This window comes from Argentina silus, assembly GCF_951799395.1.
Source record: "Argentina silus genome assembly, chromosome: 13".
Taxonomy (NCBI): domain Eukaryota; kingdom Metazoa; phylum Chordata; class Actinopteri; order Argentiniformes; family Argentinidae; genus Argentina; species Argentina silus.
In genome coordinates this window covers 19,695,278-19,718,602 of record NC_139667.1, presented here as the reverse complement: position 1 = coordinate 19,718,602, position 23,325 = coordinate 19,695,278, and the positions used below count along the sequence as shown (strand labels likewise).

The 23,325-nt window shown below is 44.3% G+C and overlaps 2 protein-coding genes across 4 annotated transcripts in view; one reads left to right on the top strand and one right to left on the bottom strand.

Annotated features, from left to right (window-relative positions):
- The window catches only part of ston2 (stonin 2), a 25,773-nt gene extending 13,910 nt beyond the window's left edge, over positions 1–11,863 (top strand). Inside the window, exons 1-6 of one of the 3 annotated variants that reach the window (XM_083684089.1) lie at positions 608–706; positions 3,744–5,179; positions 5,286–5,618; positions 5,783–6,005; positions 8,383–8,585; positions 9,755–11,863. In XM_083684089.1, the coding sequence (XP_083540215.1) occupies positions 3,779–5,179; positions 5,286–5,618; positions 5,783–6,005; positions 8,383–8,585; positions 9,755–9,835 (2,241 nt within the window). In that variant the 5' untranslated portion in view covers positions 608–706; positions 3,744–3,778 and the 3' untranslated portion in view covers positions 9,836–11,863. Of the gene's footprint in view, positions 1–607; positions 707–1,826; positions 2,041–3,743; positions 5,180–5,285; positions 5,619–5,782; positions 6,006–8,382; positions 8,586–9,754 lie in introns of those variants that run through there. The other 2 variants (XM_083684090.1, XM_083684088.1) reach the window with 2 other exon arrangements.
- Positions 11,864–13,230: 1,367 nt separating this feature from the next.
- On the bottom strand, positions 13,231–23,074 carry LOC310814636 (thyrotropin receptor-like; the record flags this gene model as incomplete). The annotated part of the gene is made up of 12 exons (XM_083684130.1): positions 13,231–13,545; positions 14,305–15,385; positions 16,890–17,078; positions 18,051–18,128; positions 18,656–18,724; positions 19,254–19,331; positions 19,562–19,636; positions 20,867–20,941; positions 21,464–21,538; positions 22,129–22,361; positions 22,831–22,925; positions 23,023–23,074. The coding sequence occupies 12 exons, from the start codon at positions 23,072–23,074 to the stop codon at positions 13,231–13,233; spliced, it is 2,415 nt and encodes an 804-aa protein (XP_083540256.1).
- Between the last annotated feature and the right edge of the window lie 251 nt (positions 23,075–23,325).

Here is a 23,325-nt window from a genome sequence, read left to right as displayed (position 1 = left end):
ACTGAAAACAATAAACAGCAGACAGACTGACAGCTGAGTCAGCCTGATGCCTAGGAGAGGGGTAGAGGAAGGTTAACAGATTACAGATCAACAGAAGCACAGATTCCTAAAACAGCAGGTGTATTTACTATCGCGCACACACACACACACACACACACACACACACACACACACACACACACACACACACACATACAGGCTGGTTAGCGGAGGTGTAGATTAGATAGGTAGATTAACGGGTTGGCAGATTGATCAACAGATGGATGTGTGAGAGAAAGAAGGGATAGGTGGAGAGAGAGAGAGAAAGAAGGGATAGGTGGAGAGAGAGAGAAAGAAGAAGAGAGGCAAGTACTGTAGATAGTGATATAAGAAGAGATAGAAATAGTGAATACATTGAGAGACTCAAAGAGAGGGGTAGAGATGGGTAAAGTAAGTGAGATATAGGCAGGAAGAGAGAAAGAAGGAAGAAGTAGCAAGGCTGCAGGCTCCTACACGCCTGTGTTCAAGTATGCAGGGGTGGCCTAGGAGTCATGTGACCTTCTCACAGCACTTTGGAGCAGGAGGCAACTTTGCCCTAGTCAGGCTTCACTCAGTGCACACACACACACTGACAGCAAACACACACACACACACACACACACGCATACACACACACACACACACACACACACACACACACACACACTTCTTCACCCTGCTTCTACCGGTGAGTTCTTTTTAAGGTTTTTTTTTCTGTGTTTTTGTCTTTTTTGTCTTTCAAAGGGGGTGCCTCAATTTGTGGTTGGGTAAGGTTGGGGGAGAATGTGAAGTGTGTGTGTGTATGTGTGTGTGTGTGTGAGTGAAGTTGTGTGCTGTCTTTGTTTAGGCTGGAGTGTGAAGTGTGTGTGTGTGAGTGACCAGGCAGGGAGGAAAGACTTGTGTGTAATAGCCTGTGTAATTGTCCTTGACTTATAGGGGGTAAATTGTTCAAATTAATATGTTAGTGTCTTGCCATTGTCCTGCTGGCACATTTGTTGCAGCATGTTGCAGTCCTTGTTAAAGTGAAACATTCTGTCAGTATCTCCTATTCAGAGAGAGAGAATAGATCAGGAGAGGGTAAAAAAGTGGGAAAGAGAGAGGTTCAAGTGTAGCTCTGTTCAAACTTGATTATGTTTTTAGGGTGAGGGTTGGAGTTTTCCCTCCACTGCTGCTTTATTGTACTTCATTGTCGTCTTGGTGAAAAATCCCAGATAAGCTGGTGCTTAGCAACACCAGCTTGCCTTTTCATGGGAGTCTTGAAAGACCAATATTGGTGAATACAGCCCCCCACCCCCACCCTATTCCCCTATTGTGTGTCTGTGTGTGTGTCTTTCTGCACTGTGGTGGTTGAATGGGGTGAAACTGAAACGACTGGAGATGTTTGTACATATGAGTCAGTTCTTTGTGGTGTGTGCGTGTATCTGTCTGTATATAACTGTGGAGTCAAAACAAAGAGAATGGAACTAAAGCTCATTGCAATCTGAGTTATTTCTCTTATTGTTATTTTCTATTATTGTTAGTAAACTCAACCATTTGGCAGCATCGCAGGTGCTGTAAGTTTCCACTTCTCCCAGTCACTTTCTGTGGTATCCCAACTTGTGTCTCTGTCAACATGAGAGGACTTGTTGAGAACGGTGCTCTCGACCGATACAGCAGTAGCCACATGTACGGTAGTTAACACATATTTCTGCTGAGCTGTCGGTACTCAAAGGTTATCTGTCTCCTCCCTCCTGCGTCTTCCCACTCACTGATAACAGCCATTGTGGCTCCCATTTCATACATTTGCTTTGTCTGTGACACAACTGAAACTGAAGAGAGGACATGTGAGGACAGTGAGTACGGCAAGACAGGGTTCCTATGTGCCCAATAGTGAATCCTGGGTAATGTAGTGTGAATAGACTACAAAGGCAGTCAAAGTTGAGAGTCCACCGGATTAGTCAGCCTTTGGGGTTGGTTTGAATAGAGCCTTGTTTGGTGAGCTTGGCTGATGGAAATCTGAACGAGCGTGTCAGTCTAAGTCAGGTATGTTTCTCAATTATCAACATGTCTTTGGAGCCTGTTTCTTGATTATGTGATAGTTTGTATGTTGTTTTTTTAAATATTTTTTTTGAATGTGGACTTCTGTAGAAAGGACTTCTCTGCGCGTGTGTGTCTGTGTTTCAGCACAGCATTTGTGTTTCTGTGTGTGTGTCTCTCTATTGCCATTTCTTTGTCTTTGTGTGTGTCTGTGTGCGCGCAAGTGTGTGTCCCACTGCTCAATTAGTTTCCCACACTCGTACAGGCCTTAGCCTTGCCAGACTAGCCTGTATTGTCTGTGCTCAGAGGCAGCGATTCCATTCACTCCCCATGCGCTTTGTTACCCTGGCAAAAGACACCGGTTTGAGGTACAGAACTTCGGCGCCTAGCAACAGGTGAAGAAGTGTGCTTTTGGCCGTCAGGCAAAAGAGTGCTATATTTAGAAGAAAGGAATGGAGAGAGAAGGCACTCAATTCACTGAAATGGGGCCTTGAAAATACAAACAGATAGAATGACTACCCTGAGGACGAAACCAACTACCAGACACAACAATGTGGAGTTTGAAATATCCTGAAACTGAGTTCCAATAAGTTTTTGACTATGTTTGCCTCAAATTCTTGAACGTTGTACAATAGGTGTACATTTATTATTTATGAATCTCCTCAGTTTATGGTGTGCTGAGTTAAGTATGAGTGTAGTTTCAGTACAGGGAACACTAACGGGAAGTTTGTCTCTGTGACAAACTCTGTCCGTGGTTGCTGGCACAGACAGACACAACCCTCTGAGTCAGCAATGTTATTGTGATAGCATGCAATTATGCATGCATGCTTGGACACGCACACATAAACACACACACACACACACACACACACACACACACACACACACACACACACACACACACACACGCAGTCCCTCTCTGTTCATGAACAGGATGTTACACTACTCAATATTGTTAGTGTTTGATTAGCCATTCCCTACCCTGGTTATACAATAAGTTAATAGATGACTTCTTGGGTGTGTGCCGATCAGTGTTAGATTTAGTCTACTCTTAAATAGCCTGACATTTTTTGAATAATGATTTAGTCTAGTTATTGTCAAAATTACGAAAACTACCGCCCCTCTCAAACGCAGGATTCACTGACTGTCTTGAGATATTTTACCCTGTCAGTTTGTGGGTGCAAAAATGTTCTTCTCTTGACTTGCAAATGGCCTGGCATGGCATTCATTTCCCACCAATAACAAGTCTTACAATGCTGCTAATGTCATGCATGGTTTTTATTGGACCAAGCAAATAACGCTTACATTTCTCCAAAAACTCTAGTCCGATTTTAGTCACAGAGATACCAACCAAAATGAAAAAAATAATGTCTTGGTCTATTTAGTATTTTGCTACGGGAAAATAGCTGTTTGAGAAATATTTTCGTCATTAATTTTGTTGATGAAATGAACACTGGTGCTAACACAGGTAGTGTATGTGCAGATACAGTAGTGTGTGTTGGCCTGCCAAATGCGCTGATGAGCTACAGTGTTATTTCTTGCAACAATAACCCAGGGCATGCAAATACTTTGAGTAACAGTACAGTCAACACAGGTTATGCATCGGATCAAAAAGAAACTCAAGACATACATAAGACTTACACAGAGTTTAGAAACAGTTCTTTACTGTGAAACTCACTTCTGATTCATATTTGTTTCTATTTCTGCAGACTCTTCAGTCTTCCCAGACGATGAGGGCATAGACATGGACTCTATCAGCTGGACCTCTAGCGCCAAACAGACAAATGGCCAATCAGAAACAACCTCCACCAACCGCTTTGCCACCTGGGTAACCTTTGACGATGACGAGGAGGCTTCCTGCCTCGAACGCCCTGCGCGACCATCCCACATCAAACTAGACAATGTCAGCCACACCCCTCTCCAAGATGCCAACCGTAACCTGATTGGCTCCCCTGTGTGGAACCAGAATCAGAACCAAAACCGCGGAGGTGAGCGCCATCTCCTGGACCTTACCCCTGATGGGTCAAGAAATGGATCTGGATTTGACCCACTGGCCCACAACAGTGCCCCCTATACCAAGAAGAACCCTTTCCTTGACGAAGAGTTCAACAACATCCAACCCTCTCCCATTAACCCTTTTAGCTCCTACTTTGACATTAAGCAGGAAGCAGATAGTAAACAGGAAGTGAAGATTACGACGCATAGTAACGGTACCCACCTGGGGAGTCCTCCTTGCACTTTCTCCTTCAGTTCGCCTTTCTTCCAATCCCACACCTCCCATGACAAACAGGAGCCCATCTTACTCTTGTCTGAGTATCAGCCCTCAGGTGGAAGGGGAGGAGGAGGGGCGGTCAGCCATGACAGTCCTCCCACAGACCGACTGGATTTAGATCAGCTCAGGAACCTGCAGATATCGGACCCTGATGACCCGGGCAGCCCTACACTCCCGGACGACCCCTTTGAGGAAGGGGAGGAAGAGGGGGGAATGGAAGGAGCGGAGGGGGAGGAGGAGAGCCCCTACCAGCCAGATCACATGATCACCCAGGTAGGCTGGCCCATGCTCCTCCGCATCCCTGAGAAGAAGAACATCATGTCGTCCCGCCACTGGGGGCCCATCTACGTACGACTGTCGGACGAGGGGATCCTCCAGCTCTTCTACGAGCGGGGGCTAGACAAGCCTTTCCGGACCCTCCGTTTGGAACCACGGCACGAAGCCTCCGAGCACCGGCTCCAGAGCTATGAGGAGACTGGCCGAGTCCACACCATCAGTGTGGACCTCGTCCAATACCGTGAGAGGAGACGCATCCAGCCCAAGTCACCCGTCACGCACCAGCCAATCCGAGAGCAGCTGGTGAAACTGGGCACCACCTGTTACAATGATTACTTGAGCTTCCATCATGCGCTGGTTGAGCTGTTGAGGCGGTTGCCAGCAGCGACACTGGGGACGGGGTCACCTGGGCCAACCACACCCATAGGGGGCGGGCTTTCGGAGGAGGAAGTGCAGGTGGAGGTGAGGGATAACTTCTACGGAACGGTTGGCGAGGGAGATGGGAGGATTCTGAAGCAGCTAGTGATCACACGCATTCACGTGCTAGCATTCACTTCTGGATCTCCGGGCTGCCGACTTGGACTCAATGATATCCAGGTAGGAGACCGGTGTTTTTACTTAGTAAATTCTTACTTCAAATGTTAGTAGCTTAAAACTGTGTGTTGTAAACAGTTTTTAAACCCTCTCACTCTGTAACTTTCAGATCAAAGGTAAAGAGGTGGTCTCCAGGCATGACATCATCCCAAACACCACCACACGTTGGATACGCCTGCGGGACTGTGAGCTGCATGCTGAGCACGCAGACGAGCTAGAGTTCCTCTCATCTCGCTCCATCGTTTTCGCCCCTTCGCCCTGCCGCCGCTTCGAACTGCTCCGCTTCCGCACCACCTTCGCCGAGAAGACCCTCCCCTTCACACTCCGCACCGTCGCCTCCATCTGCGGCGCCGAGGTCACGCTCCAGTCCTGGCTGCTGATGTCGCAGGGCTTCTCTTCCAATCGGGATGCACTGAACCTCATCCCCTGCGAGAATGTGGTGGTATGGACCTGGCTTGAATGTTTGGTCACAATAACTCAGCGACGATAGTATCTTGACAAATTATAGGAAACATGACTTTACCATGTAGTAAAACTAATAATCTGTCATATTGAACACACAACTTAAAAAAAATTATAATGTTGTTTGTTGTGCCCAACCCCCAGGTTCGGTATCCCATTCCAGAGATCTGGGCCAAGAACTTCCGGCGGGATGGGGTCATGGGTGAGAGGTCGCTGAAGGCACGGTTTAACAAGGGTGCCAGCTTTGGCACAGCAAGCACTTCCGGGTCAGAGCCGGTCATGAGGGTCACGCTTGGGACAGCAAAGTATGAGCAGGCCTTCAAGGCCGTGGTGTGGAGGATCAGCCGGCTGCCTGACAAAAACTCTGGTAAGGAGGAGTGTTGATTGAATCTCCTATCCATTTCAGCGGGGGAGTGGAGAGGTCCAGAAGTGGTGGGGCCGTGTCGCTGCCATTAGCATTAGCAGGTGGTGAGGGTTTGGTTTTATCCTCTTTGTTCGCTGCTTCATACTTATTCAGGCAATTTCCTTAAAATTAATTGTTCCAAGTTGGTGTAGTACTAATCAATTAGTATAGGCTACATATCAGGAAGGCTATTAGGATTTCAAATGGGGAGCTAGTTTCAACGCGTCTGCACTCTTCTCGGCTGTTTTATATTTTGTCCACTCAGATAACCCCTGCTTAAACCACTGCCGAACATATTTCTATCATATTTGCCGATATATCAAGCCCACTAATAAGCATCCATTTGCAAAGCTTGACAGATAGCTAACATAGCTAGTTGTAGGCTAACATATACAAGGAAATGCCATGGGTGAAATTACCATTGCATGCTAGCAATGATCAAATGATCTACCTCAGACTTGCTTTATTTACTGATATATTTCTTGAGGCTATAACATAAAGAAATGTAGATCATACATACAGTGCTCTTCAACTTAACAGCAGGTTGCTAAAAAAAGAATCCATCAACGGTGCCATCCAAGGGTTGCGTGATGTATTGGCTCACAAGTTACACATTTGGTCTGCAGCTGGGAGGTACCCACGTACCCTGTGTAGACAAACAAAACAAAAATGTCACAAAGCAACAATGCGGTGATCATGGAGAGCTAATTTGTGGTCTCTATTTCACAAGGCTGGGATGGACAGGACATTGATCTGTGTCTGCTGTCACATCCCTGTGCAGGATCTGCCAATAGTCCTCACCAAAGGGTGTGTGTGTGTGTGTGTGTGTGTGTGTGTGTGTGTGTGTGTGTGTGTGTGTGTGTGTGTGTGTGTGTGTGTGTGTGTGTGTGTGTGTGTGTGTGTGTGTGTGTGTGTGTGTGTGTGTGTGTGTGTGTGTGTGTGTGTGTGTGTGTGTGTGTGTGTGTGTGTGTGTGTGTGTGTGTGCTTACACATGCACATGCTCCTGGCCCCTGTTTGTATGACTCTGTTAGAATACCCATCCCAGCCGGCCTTTCAATAGTCCATCAGCATGGCTGCCTGTTCTGTGTGATGACTGGCTAGACAAAGCCCTAGCTGTCACCATTCGTTACCTCACAAACCCACAGGGCTGTCATCTCTATTGTGCGCTTCTCCCTCCCCCCCCCCCCTCTCACTCTCTCTTTCTGTCCTCTCTTCTGTTCACAAGTGGGCCATGCCTGCCATTTTCTGTCTTTCTCCCCTTTCTTTTATTTGCTCTTACTCCTTATTTCTCTATCTCTGACCCTGTCCACAAAACCACCCATAGCTCCCCAGACACACCTGTAGATCTGAGAGGCTTGGTACAGTATAAGCAAGATGGCAGTCGCTCAACCTGGCCCGCTTAGCCATCTTGCTTATATCTATCCAGTCCTTTCGGATCTACACAAGTATCTACGTAGAAGGGGCTACAACTCTTTTTGTTCCCCGTCTTTCTGTTTGTGCAGTCATTAAGTCACTATAGTCAGTCAATCTCTCTCTCTTTCTTTCCCTCTCTGTGCTGATACATACCGAAATGTATCAGAGATTCCGGAGACAGACATTGTGCTTTCCACTTGAGCTGTTTGTTTTTCTGTCTCCCCATTGACAGTGCCTTCCTTCATGGCCTTGTATGTTAGAGTGCCTGTCTGGGTCCCAGTACAATGATGGAATGAATCGCTCTACTCTTCATAGAATAATAACAGAATCATGATTGTAAAAGAGAGTGTGGTAACAGTGCCTTGTCCTTTTTTAACTTCTGAAGGGTAGAGTCACACTAAACTCTTCAGTCTCCATAAGGGACCATGAGGAATAGGAGGGGTGCTTCTGAATAGACCTGAATAGAACTATAATGTCTTCCACTCCTGGTCTCATCTCTCTTATCTTACATATTTTAAAACACTGGCTAAAAGTAATAGCAAGATGGTGGATTGATCATTCATCTGCTCAGTTCTCTTATGTCAGGGCAGATTTAGGAAAGGAGACTGAGATCTCTCCTACTACCTTTGAGTTCTCCCATGGCATTTCCTGTTCGATCCTCTCTTTGCTCAGTTTTCAGGTGTGTGTGTGTGTGTGTGTGTGTGTGTGTGTGTGTGTGTGTGTGTGTGTGTGTGTGTGTGTGTGTGTGTGTGTGTGTGTGTGTGCGTGTGCGTGCGCGTGCATGTGTGTGTGTGCTCACGTGTCCGTCCTTGAATCAGTGACTCATGAGGGTCACATGTCCAAGCCTCCACATACATATAATCAGTATAATCTTTCCTAACAATGTGACATTGGGGATACAGTATTAAATCTTGTCTTCTTCTTCCAGCGATAGGTCACCCTCACACCTTCTTCTGTCGTTTGGAACTTGGTTCGGACAGGGAGGTGCCCGACTTACTGCAGCGCCACCTGGAGGTGGAGTTTGACATGCCTGCAGCATCCGCCTCTAAAACCACGGTCCGCTCTCTCTCTGTAGGGGACAAGACTGATGTCAAAAAGTGGATCAACTACAAATCACACTACTCCTACCAGGTGTGTCGGTCTTTTATTATGTTTTTAGAACAACCTTACATGTGGCTCCATGAGAGGGGATGCTCTGGCCATTTGTGATAAAACGCACACACACGCAAATACACACACTGGATGTCCTCAGTAATCCTCTGGCTCAGCTGCAGGAGCTGTTTTCTCTGTGTGCAGTCCAAACATACCATTAAGGAGTCCCTTTCATTAACACAGTGCTACTGCAGATCATCACAAACAGCAATTAACGAAGCCATATCCATTACAGTATGAAAGCCCTTCTATTAAATCTGCAAAGTTTCCCCTGGAACTCATCCCCTAATCAACATCTATGAGTACATAGACAACACTTTGCAATGAATGTATTAATTTGACAGAAAATCATGAATCATCTAGTTTCAGCAAACATCATCAGCGTATGAGAGCATGTTGCCGTTAATCCAAATAAAGTTAAAAGCATTTATTTTTTCATTGAGAAGAGACATGAGGAATGTATGGTCCACTAAATTGAAGATACAAAGCTATCAAAGCTATACAAAGCTCTGGGTGGAAGATGACTGTAGTCACTGATCTTGGATCAGCTTAACCCCACCACATCCAAACTTGAACTATGAGAGGGAGAAATGCTAAACTGACCTTAGAGCTACACTGTAGGCCGGGTCAACGTTATCCCACTCTGAGGTCAGTCTGACTCTGATGAATATGTATCAAGATCAAGAGATCAGCTTCAGCCAGGTGTAATGTACCATTTAAGGTTGACACATTGGTTGTTGTTTAAAATTAACTAATGTTTTTCATCCAACTTACATTTATTAAGAACCTTTCTTTGCATGCCAAAAACCAAAACACAATAAGTCAAAGACCTTGTATAACCGATGTCTACTGTATCCCAGTAGAGGGGCTATGATCACCACCTTGTGGCCAAAGACTTCCACCTCTTGTTTAACTAAATACTGTCTGTCACTCATAGCATTTCTGTCTTAAAATCATCTTTATTCCACAGCATTTGTTCTCTTAATTTCTCAACTATTGTTGATATTGTTTGAGGTGTAAATGTAGGCATCTTCTATCTGGATCAGCCTCCATAGCTAAGTTGATCTTAGCTAAGAACTGTCTCTTTCAACTCCTAACTTTGGCCTAACCTGCTGTTCATCTCCTTACTGTCTCTCCTGTCTCTCCAGGTACCCATAGAGCAGAAGAGAGACAGTGTCTCAGACAGCAGATCAACCATGGACCAGCCTGGAGAATGTGTGCAGCAGTGAGCACGGACGGACGAACGGACGGATGGATGGACGGACAGATGGATAGATGAAAAGATAAACCAATGGATACACAATTGTGAGGATCACTCACATTTGGAGGAGGAGGAGGAGGAGGGGGAAAGTCACTTTTTGCACTTTGAGGAACAGGACCGGAGTTTACAGATGCCTGGAGGTAATCTGGGAAACCTACAGTAGACTGAGGGTTGTTTTGGGGGTTTGGCTTTTTCATTCAGAGAGACAGGTCTTATTGATGGGAAAGTGTTTGTTTTGTATTATGATTAACTTATTTTTACAGGATCGACTTCACCTGGTTTCTCGCACAGTTGACACATAACATGGAGAGGACGTTAGGGGGTGGGCAGAACAGCAGTAATCTGAGGTAGAGATCCACCCAGAGACACAGTCAGTCTTAGCAGTGGGAATGTCATTGTGATGCAGTAACTGACCTACTGTATGTTTCGTCTAGTGGGATCTCCACATTGCAATGTGAGAGAGACTAAAGCCAGATGCTTCAGTCATTCTAACACCAATCATCTCAATTCAGGGGTTTTAGATGAAAGTGCTCTTAATCCTGTCTCGTCTATAGGGTGGGGATCATGCACAGTGGCTAGCTTGACAAGTATCCATTTAATATGCATTCAAATATACGTTATTGTGTCCCATATATTTCATTAAAGTCTTTTACTTATTTCTTCAACTGACATAAGTGCATAGTGAAATATGACAGAGCAAAATGTATTTTTTTACATGCCATACTAAGCCGGGTCATTGTTGTGCAGTCGACTTTGACCCTCTACCTAATGGTTGAATGTGCTTAGTCTTGCCTAGTTATGCCTAGTCAATGTGTTCTCTACAAGTCTCTTGCTAATTTCAATTTCCGTTCTTCAAATGAGGCCTTAACGCTCTATATTCTGAAGGCTCTTCTGAAGTCTGAAGTCTAAATCGTAGTCTTAACATTGTGTGCAAATAGCAAATAAGACCAATTAAGTTGTCATTTGCTAATGATAACATTAGCTTGGTTTGTTTCATTTAAAGTTGCCCTCAGTGATGTACTGTGCATTTGAAAATGTTGCAATTATGTATGTTTTGTCTTTTGGGTGGGAATCGTGCTTCGGCCTCTGTATGCAATGTAACTAACTACATGTGCTTTACATGAACAATGTGCATCTGTACTACTAACATCAATTCAATGTGAATGAGATATTGTATGAACAAATGTATGTGCTGCACTGGACATTACGTAAAGGCCTAGTTGGATGCTAACTTTTTTCTAGCTGCTCCAATGTATTGTTGTAGACTACAGTACAGCAGCTTGCTAAATTCCAATTTTGTGTGTAAAAAAAGGCTTCTCTGCAATATGTCTCATACTACTGTAATCAAGTATGATTAAGCACAGGGCATTTTGGTTTTGATTGCAAGTTCTGCAAATAGATTTATTTTGGACATTGTTACAATTGATCCTTAAAAAGGATCCATGTAATTATAGAGAACAGCTTGTTCCTCTATTGGAAAAAAAAGAAATAACAAAAGATTGTTACTGTGCAGCAAGAAGGCGTATTCAATTTGAAATGTAGTTCTAGCTGTTTCAGTTTCACACTGTGGCCATTATTTTATTGAGGACATGAACTGCTATGGATTGAATTTGGGCCTACGTCAAATAGCCTTGATGGTGAGATTTGGCAGGAAAGCAAGCGTGCTGGTAGAAGTACACGGTTAGGTAGGGTTTTAGGAGCATCTTGATAAACTAGATCAAATCTTGACAAAATTACTGTATGTTGATTGCACATTGTTGCTTTTGTACAGTAACTTAAGAGATGCATTCTAGGTGGGTTCAGTCTGTTTTTGTAACATGGTTTTGTATTTGGCTTCTGTTTGTTGCTAGAAAGAAAGTTATCTCCCTCACAAAATGAGATCTGTACCTCTTAATGGTTTAAACTGGAATACTCAACTGCTAAAGAAGTATATTTGATGAAAATGTTGATACTTCAGACTGGGGAATAAAGAAATAAATATATATTTTGTCTTGAATAGCGCTTTTGTTTCTTGATATATAAAATGTGGCTCACATAACAACACTCTATAGACTTCAATTTCAAATGAGAGACAGAGCAGGTGTGTGTGTGTGTGTGTGTGTGTGTGTGTGTGTGTGTGTGTGTGTGTGTGTCAGCCAGCAGAGAGAGGCTTTGTTGGTGTGGTTTCAGTTTTTATACAATCACGGTGAACTTTTGCTTGCCGTGATATATGATAACTGATGGCCCAGTTGCAACTGTTAGATTCTTGCCAGCTAAATTGAAGTAGCTTAATTCGTAAGTTCAAAACATTGTCTTGGTAACAATTTATTCCACCTGCATTGGGAGATTAGTCAAAACCGAGTATGTTACATTATTTTCCTAATATGACAGTGGACAGTGTTTGAATATAATAAGTTTGTAAGTTTATAATAATTTGAGTATAATAAGTAGAACCAAAGAAAGGGTGATTAAGAATCAGAATAGACATTCGTTCCTATTAAGTCAACAGTGCTTCTGTTTCTTGCTTTAGAAAATGTAGCTCACATATAAGTAGACCTTTGTAGACATCTATTTGTGAGCAGAGATTAGTGTGTTTATCAGCAGGGAGAGCCTATGTTTGTGTGGTTTCAATTTCAGACGAGGATGGTGAGCTTTTGCTTGCCCTGACATTAATCCAACTGCAAAGAAGAGATTGCTTTTCTCTTTGACTTGACTCATTGATGAAGAAATGCTTCAAAGACACTTTTCAGCTAGCGAGTTGATGCAGTCAACTTTATGGTGGTGTTTCTATACAGTAGATATGCATATGTTCGAAAAACAAGCAAACCACAACATTTAACCAGAAATTACATAGGCGTGAAATTTGATTTCCTTTTTTTTTTTTTTTTTTTTTTTAAATACATGGGAAAAGGGGAAAAATTATTTGTCAAGGACAAAATAACATAGTTACCACAGGAACAGTACTACTAAATACTTCACATGCAGTGCTAGAATGCTTTAGTGAATTTAGCAGTCTGCAATTCTTTTGTTTTCATTTGTCAGTAGAGGCAAGTCATGCAGTACTTTGGCACTGCACAATAACACCCCAACACACATAACAGACACAAACACACATTTGTTGGCTACACACCTCTTAGAATTCTTGTTTGAGTTGTTAATTTTTATAGTGTATATTTAGAATTCTATAACCTTTCCTTAATTTGTTCTTCCTCCGCACACTTTGAAAGTATCCCCTCAAGAACAAAATTAAAAAAGAACTCCAATAAGGTTTGTTAGAAAAAATGCATTTCCTTTTCAAATTCCATGTACAGTTTAATCTACAGGAGTTAACTAGATGAGAACAAACTGGAGGAGAATTAACCAGAGGAGAAAAAGATTACACCCTCACTGAGCGCTACACTGATTGCCATTCTTCGTGGTGGTTGGAGGGGGTTTGGGTTCCCCTGGTTGGGTTGCTTGAAGCTTGGGGTTGCTGAGGTCGAGGAGCTCCAGGTTTTCATGTCTGGTCTGGGAGACACCCAGCCTCCTCTTACTAGGGCTGACAAAGACATCTTGGCTACGGTAGAGCTGGGCCTGGCGCTGACACAGGCCCACCCGGCTCAGCATCATCAGGACATCCCTGTGGAACGCCCGTGTAAGAATACCATAGAGAAATGGGTTAGCGCACGAGTTCAAAGGGTAGAACAGCACCAGCAGAACCTGCAGGGATGAGCAGATAACAGAATTAAAGATAAACACTTAGTATTGATTTATCCTGCAGTCTGCTATTGACCAGGTATTTACTCAAATAGTAATTACCGAATAATTGCACATTAATTACACCACAATTTATTTTAGTTAACGCAAGAACCACTACAGTATATACCATTTTGGTACCACTTTGTATTATTTGAGATAAACACCAGGAAGCATTGCTACCACAGTTTTCCAGTAAATACGGGCATCAGTGCCACTTCCTGCAATATCGTTCCCATTCAAGTTGATAAAACTTGCAGTTCCTCTGGCAGTGGCAGCAGAGGGCGCATGTGACATCATGTACGGAGAGTACGGAAAGACTGCATGGGGGAAATGGTGCTCGAAGGCTAACATTGTCTTGACAATTATCTATTTGTATTGAAATATCAAATTCACAATGTCATACTAACAGTCTTTTGATTAGAAAAACTGCTAGCATGAGACAAAGTGAGCCTCATAGCACAGCCCTTTTACCAATTCCTGACTAAAAGGAATATTGTAAAATGTTTGTATTTGCAGCACATGAGAATGAGTAATTTCAGCCACACATTTTTAAGGAAAGCTGTTGGACCCCATGCATTCTCTCCTTAACCTCATGTGTGCCTCTGCTGGTACAAAATATTATGTTTTGCTGGGTTTTGTTTCAATGATCAATCATAAGGTTAATGAACATAATCATTCATCTACATATAGATGTACTTTAAAGAGAAAAGTGAGCTGTACCTTTGAGTCAGACACAGTGATGAACGGTCGATGCAGCGTAGCAGACAGGCCATAGAAGGAAATGGGTGCCAAGCACAGGAAGTTGGTGAAGATGAGCACAGCCATGCGTTTGGCCATGCTGGCATCCCCTCTGCTGGACGGGTGCTGGGGGTTGTGCACCATGCAGTAGATGTGCACATAGCACGCGCACACAACCACGAATGCCAGGATGTTGAGCATGAGCATAGAGACCACGTAGAGTCGAGCGGCGGCTGTCTCCGTATCCATGGGCAGGCAGATGCTCACTCTCTGGTAGCTGCTAATGCCAGCGAGTGGTAACAATGCTAGCATCAGGCAGAGCAGCCAACCAGCTAACATCAGACCCACCGCATGGCGTCGTTGAAGTTTGCGCTCAGGCCTCATGGCGAACGTGATGGCATGCCAGCGCTGGAGGGTGATGGCGGTCAGTGTGTAGACGGATAGCTCACTGGCAAAGACGGTGAGGACCCCCGCCAGGAGGCATCCGGGACCTGTCTGCCAGGCAATGGCATAGTGGTGGTACTGGGCGCGTGTGTACAGGTCAACGGAGGCAATGAGCAGTAAGTACACCCCCATGCAGAGGTCAGCAAGGGCCAGGTTGCAGATGAGGAAGCGGGTGATTGTCAGCTTGTAGTGGCTGGTCAGCAAGATGAGCAGCACCAGAAGATTTGCCAGAATGGCTAACAGGCTAACCAGCCACACGGACACCCGAAGGAAGCCCAGACTCATCACGTCCTCGCAGGGGTTGAAGGCGTCAGGCATGGGCGTGCAAGGAATCCCCTGGTCCTCTCCATCATCATCGCACAGGGTATAGTCAAAGCCTTTATCCGGGGGCTCCGAGGGGAACTCCACATACAGTCCCTCGCCAGGGCAGTCGTCCGGTGGACAGCTGTAGTGTCTGTAGTAATCCTGGAAGTCGTGGGTGTTGTTGGTGGGCTGGGGATGGTAGTCTTGGGGGTAAGGTTCCTGTCCCTCATATCCCGGAGAGGGAGTTAATGAGGGCCTCTTTGATCTCTGCTGCCTGCCAGAGCTAGTCAGATTGCAAATGACAATCTCCACGTGTCTAGAGCACAATGATATACATATATAGTCATCATTAGTCTGATATTAGCAATATTGTATAGGGTTAGGGTTAGGGTTAGGGTTAGGTCAATTCCCTTATACCCCTGCCATGAATTAGACCTAATGAAACCTCATGAAAAACACAGTACACAAGTAGTAAGAGCGAGGTTGCACTCTATTTAAGTGGAGGGGCATATTCTACTGTGTGTCATAGGGACCCTCATAGGGCCAATCACAGATGAAAGATCCTTTTCAAACCTGCCTCATGTTTTACTCTGACTCAGTAAAATGATCCAATTAAGGCATGTCACATTTATCATCTACATGTATTTACTGGACGCTGGCTCTAGACCCCATTAGTACAATAAGTCAAGACATACTGCATGAATAATAAAAAAAGATCTCTCATTATGTAAAGTATAAATAATACAACTTATTTATCTCATGATCATGGCATAACAAAAGTTCTTAAGTCTTGTTGAGATCACAAGAGCATTTTCTCAATATAATTTTCTTGTGATCACAATATAATAAATGATGATAATAGCTAGACAGTACAATGGCAGTGCCAACGGTGGATCAGCTCATCCGTTTTTATTTTGAACAGGGATTAACACAGGCAGAAATTGCCTTATGTCTGTTATAGATGGTTCAGAGATACATTTAATATTGTTACTATAAGACCATGCCCTGTACACCCAGTGGCAATGTTTGGTCTTCTGTAGTATATATATATATATAATGCAAGTTTTCAGCAAAAAAAATATATATACTGGGAAACCCCCTGTTATCTTGCCTCCCTTTAGTGCCATGTATCAATATTAATCATATATCATAGATCAATATATAGATCATTGGTATCAGCTCACATAGAATGTGTTTCCCACCACTGTCAATGAAGTCGCTGAACATTTATTTTTTATTGTGGGAGTGCACAGTAGGCTGAGCATTTTGGCACAGGCTGCTGATCTCGGTTTCCCCGAATCAAGCAATGGGGAAGGAGTTCTGAGAGGGGATATGTCTATGTCTGAGACGACAGAGACGCATCATTCATTGTATTTGGACTACGCATTATAGTCTGTCATTTCATATCAATGAGAATTTTTTCACAAAAATACTGTTTATGTATATTGTATGTATACAAGCTCTGTCCATAAAATAAGTGCCGGCGTTGCAGCGTCGCGCACCGGCCACACTACTGTCAAGAGATCGCTTCTAAACGATATTTCTCAAATTTATCTTGTGATCCCGACAAAACAACTGTTGTTATGTAGTGATGATGAGATAAAGAAGTTGTGATCTCGACATAACAAGATACTGTACATTCTTTTGCATTCATGTGTCCTCTCTGGACTTCCGTGCTACATACAGAAAATTAGAGCAACTTAATGATCTAAATTGGCCACTCAAGGCCACACAGAAACTTGAGGGAAATGAGAGGGAGAAACTAGAAGTAAACATGTGCGTGGGAAACCTTTTTGGGGACCAATTGTTCTCCTACTCACCCTCTTAGCCTTTTCAGCTTTTTAAGGCCGCAGCAGTGGCTGGGATAGGTTAGCTCAGCACTCTGCAGATACTGAAAGGACCTGAGGAGGGGTAGTTTCTTGAGGGCCCAAGTGTTTTTAGCCCGGAGATTCTCAACGGCCTCCAGTCCCATTGTTGGTAAGGAGCTCACTCTGGAATCTGAAACATCTCTTGCAAAATGGAAAAAGGAGAGCCTGTTCATTATGAGACAAGGACAGAGCTATTCTTGGCCCATATCAGACTACTGGAAATGCCACACAAGATGATCATGTTCTGAACACATTGGCCCTTTGGTGTGTTTTTCAATTCAATTTCAATACAATCCAATCCAATAAAATAAACATACAAACTTCAATACACTTGCAATTAACTAATAATTCATAATAATACCAAATAAATGCTTAGCATTTACATTTGAAAATACACTCACTGGCCACTTTATTAGTTTGTACACCTGTTCAACTGCTCGGTAACGCAAATATCTCATCAGCCTATCACATGGCAGCAACTCAATGCATTTAGGCATGTAGACATGGTCAAGACGACCCGCTGAAGTTCAAACCGAGCATCAGAATGGGGAAGAAAGGTGATTTAAGTGACTTTGAACGTGGCATGGCTGTTGGTGCCAGACGGGCTGGTCTGAGTATTTCAGAAACTGCTGATCTACTGGGATTTTCACGCACAACCATCTCTAGGGTTTACAGAGAATGGTCCGAAAAAGAGAAAATATCCAGTGAGCGGCAATTCTCTGGGAGAAAATGCTTTGTTGATGCCAGAGGTCAGAGGAGAATGGCCAGACTGGTTCGAGATGATAGAAAGGCAACAGTAACTCAAAAAAACACTCGTTACAACCAAGGTATGTAGAAGACCATCTCTGAATGCACAACACGTCGAACCTTGAAGCAGATGGGCTACAAAAGGGGGTCCAACCCAGTACTAGCAAAGTGTACCTAATAAACTGGCCGGTGAGTGTATATTGAAAATGCTTTTATTGTATCAGCAATGTGTCATAATGTAATTCAGACATATTTTCACATTGCACATTTTGAAAGTGTCCGGAATAATTACGACACTATTTTCATTGCCCTCCCTACAGTAGCTTACAATGAGGCACATTGCAACAGAGCAAAACAATCACTCACAAAAGAGTTGGACCACTGATCACACCAAAAAAAGCCCTCTTGTCCACCCTCATCAAATTCACATTCCTGTGTAGGTACCTAAGAAAATGTAATGATAGAAAATAACAAAAAGGGAGAGAAGGGATAGAATAAAAGACAGTTAAGAAAGTGATAGAGCATGGCATTACAGGTTGTGATTTTAGTGAATCTGTATCTGCAACAAGAGTATATTAACCCTTATTAAATTGCTTCGTTGTACATGTTAGTTGGGGGGTAAGACTTGTAATCTGAAATGGCTTCCGGTATGCAGTAAATTCTGCAAATAAAGACACAGGGAATTCTGGGAACTGAAGAATGGTACAGTGTTGGAGGTGCATCGAGGTAAGCATCACCTACTGTAAGCATAACTATTAGATTATTTCAAATTTTAGCATAAGAGGTGTTCAAGATCTATGTAAAGCCACTTGTTTGTGAGATATCATGGATGGATTCCGAGGTAAGGAATCGATCACAGCAATCAAAATGTTTGTAGGGATATTGCTTTAGAAGTTTCAAAGCAAGGTATCATCCTATTGACATTGTTATTAGATATTCTCACTTCTGATCAATAAATCAAGACTTCATACACTTCCTCCAGTCTGCTTCCATTGAAGGCATATGGCTGGATCTCAGTCAGCCCGTTGCTGTTCAGCATCCTGCGAAACACAAATGACTTCTTCAATTTCAAAAAGCACCATCTCATCTTACCAATCCATCTGTATTTCAAAGCCATCTGGCAGGGAGGTTGGGTTGCGCTGCAAAGAGAGGATAGATACCCTAACAACCCATATTCTTGATAACGACTGTAGGCTCATACACCTGGGTCCAGTTTTCTTATCCGTCAAAAATGTATGAAGCCTATTCTTTCCTATGGGGCTGATACTGTATATTCTTGGACCTCAAATAGCATATATAGGTTCCGTTATGAGGTCAATGCTTGGGATAAGATCATACAGCATATGATCTGATGACATTTGATTTAAAATGAAGGGGGAACAAATTTGGTTGGGATAGAAATAAGTCAATAGGATCATTTGGATCTGAGAGGTTAATTTTGATCTGTATTAAATGTTCAGAAAAACTGGCCCCAGTTGGCCAGGGTTGGAGAGTTAGCAGAGAAAATAACCCAACCGCCGCTGAAATGGTGCAATATTCAAGTAAAACTGAAATCGAATCTTCACTTACAGGGTCAGATCAGCCTCTGAGATTCCACTGAAAGAGTTGGCGGGTATTACTTTTATCAAGAGGTTATCCACAATTTCCCTGTTGAAAGGAGAAATCGGAGAAACATATTATCATAAACATGTAATTCTAGGAAAAAGCAGCTCAACATTTAATATGTAGGCTTGAGAGCATACAGCATGGAATCAAAGGGACAGAAAGAACTAAATGCTGTGAGATCTCAGTTTGGTTAAACAAATACTCCGACACAGTAAAAGGCCTTCGCTGTCAAGGTTTGAAGGTGGTAATCCGGGATTTATGTAATTACTTACAAAATGAAATCTTCCTCACTGGATCGGATGTTACTGAGAGCAGGGAAGGAGAGGAGGCCGGTGTTGAAAATCCCCCTGCAGTGAAGCCAAGATGTCACATGATGTCAAGCGATCTACTGTGTCCACACACCTATCTAGTATTGAAGCACAATCATGTTGCTTAACTACTAATTAATCTTGGTATCTTTAAATAGCAATGCATCCTGGTGTTGCCATCAGTGTACAACAAATACACTGGTAAAATGACTGCATCATAACTATGACAATGTAATCCGTCACAGCTTGTATTGTTTTTTTTCATATCTACGTTAATACCTGTCACAGATATACAGTATCTTTTGTGAGATGTACTAACTCTACACATAATGTCCCTTTATCTCTGTTTATTGTGTATTTGTTTTTATTAGTAAAAGTGCTTAATTAAGAAAAATAAAATACAATAAAAAGAACCTCTGGAGAGAGGAAATTTCACATCTGATGATTTCAAGGGCACTTTTCTATTTTAGCAAAATGTTTATATGTTAAATCAAAACTGGTCCAGAGGACACACAGGATTGCACATTTCTTCTCTAGCCTTGTGAAAACACAACTGATTCAACTCATCAAGCCCATGACTTTGTCACCTACTTTGAAAAGAAGGTTGATGACATTCGCAGCTCTTTCCATCTACCTCTCACCAACGTTGCTACCTCTCCTCCCAAACCCACTGTGCTACACCCAGTCTCTGGTTTAGATTTTTCCCCCCTCTCCCCTGATGATGTTCTAAAACTGGTCACATCCAAGCGGGCAACGACCTGCCCCCTCCATCCTATCCCCTATCTCCAATCCATCCCGCCTGGCACAGCCGCCTCTACGTGGATGCAGCAGCCACACTACTCGGTCACGGCTTTTCAATGTCCTGGCGCCCCGCTGGTGGAACGAGCTTCCCACTGCTGTCATGACTGCAGTCTACCATTACTACCAATTTTCCGACTGAAGACCCATCTCTTCAGGCTACATCTTAGCGGTCCCTTCTAAAGACCTCTTCACCCCCACTACCCCCCTATACAAGTTTCTCTCCTGTTAATAATTTTTTTTAAATTCCTTTTTCTAGCATTGTGACTGCCTATGGCCCCTGTTTCCGAGCATTGATTACTTTATCTTATGATGACTGATGGATAGATGATTCACTTATTTAAATAAATTTGCCTTTGGATAAAGGCGTCTGCTAAATGCCATAAATGTAAATGTAAAAATTGGCAGCTTGCTGATTATCTAGGGGTTAGCACAAAAGCTGCCATGAAATCAAAATAAATGTGGACTTACAGGTACTTCAAATTGGGCAGGTCCTTGAATGCCTCTGCGTCAATGTATGACAGAGTCCTGATACTGCTTATTTCTCTGTGTGATAAACACCAACATAGGTAAATGCCTGTTTTGTACACACATGCACGAACGCACTCATGCATGAAGCACACATGCACACACATACTGTATCAAGTTCTGTGGTGTACACACACAAAGACACACTGTGAGACAACATACTAGGTTTATCTGTAAGCAATATTAAAACAACAAAAGTATATAGGTATTTATAGGTATATGTTGATGAATTATATGGTATCTTATGTGTACTATATTATGTGTACAATATAAATAAAACGTCTCTTCAACATAATTGTGTTGTCAGAACAGTGATAAGACAAGTCATACATTATTCCAATAAATTTTCTCAATCATTAACAATCAATGTCACTTAACTTCAAACATAATGCGTTCTATATATATATATATATATATATATATATATATATATAGTACACATAAGACTTTTTATGAAACGTTTTGTATTACAGTCTCAAGGAGAGCTTCATACTGTGAGCTGGAAGGAGAAATAGTGAGTGCGATATGTGTTCTACTCACATGTGGGTGGCCTTGGGGAGGTTGCGAAAGGAGTGCATCTCCAACCGTTCCAAAGTTTCATCTTCTGAGATGTAACTGTTAGATCATGAAGATAATGAACATGACAAGTGGTATACAATAGGGTTTTTCTATTGTCAATGTGACCTCTTAGTTGAGCACGAAATTTTCATTGATCTATTCTACCCAAACAAACTGTTACACAGAAGCCCGAAGGCGTATTTAATAATCAAAGAGAAAAGGGTAGGGGAGAGAGAGATAATCCAAATGAGAGTAGTCCAGGGTCGGTCCAGGGTTCGGCAGGCAGGCAGGTAGTCAGACGAGCAGGGGTCGGGCAGGCAGGCGGGTAGTCAGACGAGCAGGGGTCGGGTAGGCAGGCGGGTAGTCAGACAGGAATGGGATAGGTCCGTGGAAGGTAGACGAGGGGGAATCCGAGGAAGACGAGGGTTCGTAAGTCACAGTACGATCTGGCACTGGAGTGAAGGTCGGGCAGGGCTTTTATAGGGTGTTGATTGGGGATGGGTTGCAGGTGCGTGGATTGGTGATCGGGTCCAGGTGCGCTGTCAACTGGGAAGATGCTTCAGTGATGACCGCCGCGGCCTCGAGGTGGTGCCAGAGGGTTGGTTAGGAGGGGGAACTGTAACAGTACCCCCTCCCTACGGAGACACCGGGCGACCGTCCTGGAGCGTCCGGTAGAAGTCGGACAGCAGGAGGCCGGAACCCAGCTCCGGTCCTCGGGTCCGTAGCCCTCCCAGTCGACGAGGTACTGGAACCCGCGACCCCTACGGCGGACAGCCAGGACCTCCCTCACGGTCCACATGGGGTCGCCATCGTCCAACACTCTGGGTGGAGGGGGGGCTTCGACAGGGGGAGACAGGGGGCTGGAGACTGCAGGCTTGAGCTGGGACACGTGGAAGACAGGGTGAATGGACATGGAGGTTGGGAGCGGTCCTCCAGACCCGCCGACACCGACGGAGGTGGGCCCTGGTGGACGGGACCGCAACCTCTACCTCCTGGCTGGGGAACATGGGGGGTTGATAACCCAGGGAACACTCAAAGGGTGACATCCCGGTGGTGTTGCTGGTCATTGTATTGTGTGCGTGCTCCACCCAGGGCAGATGTCGGCTCCAGGTGGAAGGATGACGGGAGGAGACACAACAGAGAGCCGTCTCCAGGCACTGGTTGGCTCGCTCCACCTGGCCATTGGTCTGGGGGTGGTACCCGGAGGAGAGGCTAACCGTGGCCCCAATGCCCTTGCAGAAGGCCTGCCACACCCGGGAAGTGAATTGGGGACCACGGTCAGACACGATGTCCTGGGGAATGCCATGGAGACGGACAACGTGGAGCACCAGGAGGTCGGCGGTCTCTGCAGAGGAGGGGAGTTTGGGAAGGGCGATGAAGTGGGTGGACTTGATGACGGTGGTGTTACCCTGGGAGACAGGAAGACCGGTTACGAAGTCCAGGGCTATGTGAGACCAACGTGACCAACATCCAGGGTTATGTGAGACTGGGGATAGGAAGGGGTTGTAGTAGTCCGGCCGGGGGTTGATGAGATGCCTTACTCCGGGCACAGATGGTGCATGCGGCCACGTACTCCCGGGTGTCCGTCTCCATGGCGGGCCACCAAAACTGCCTCCGGATAAATGCCAGTGTCCGGCTTACCCCTGGGTGACACGCAAACTTACTACCATGCCCCCACTCCAGGACTCGGGATCGGGCTGACGGTGGAACGAAGATACGTCCGGGGGGTCTGCCTCCTGGGCTGGGGTAAGTTCGCTGGGCAGCCCGAACTGGGCCATGAGTCGATGGCCCAGGTGACAACGCCAACCACTCGGGACGGGGGAAGGATGGTGCCGGGGGGTTGA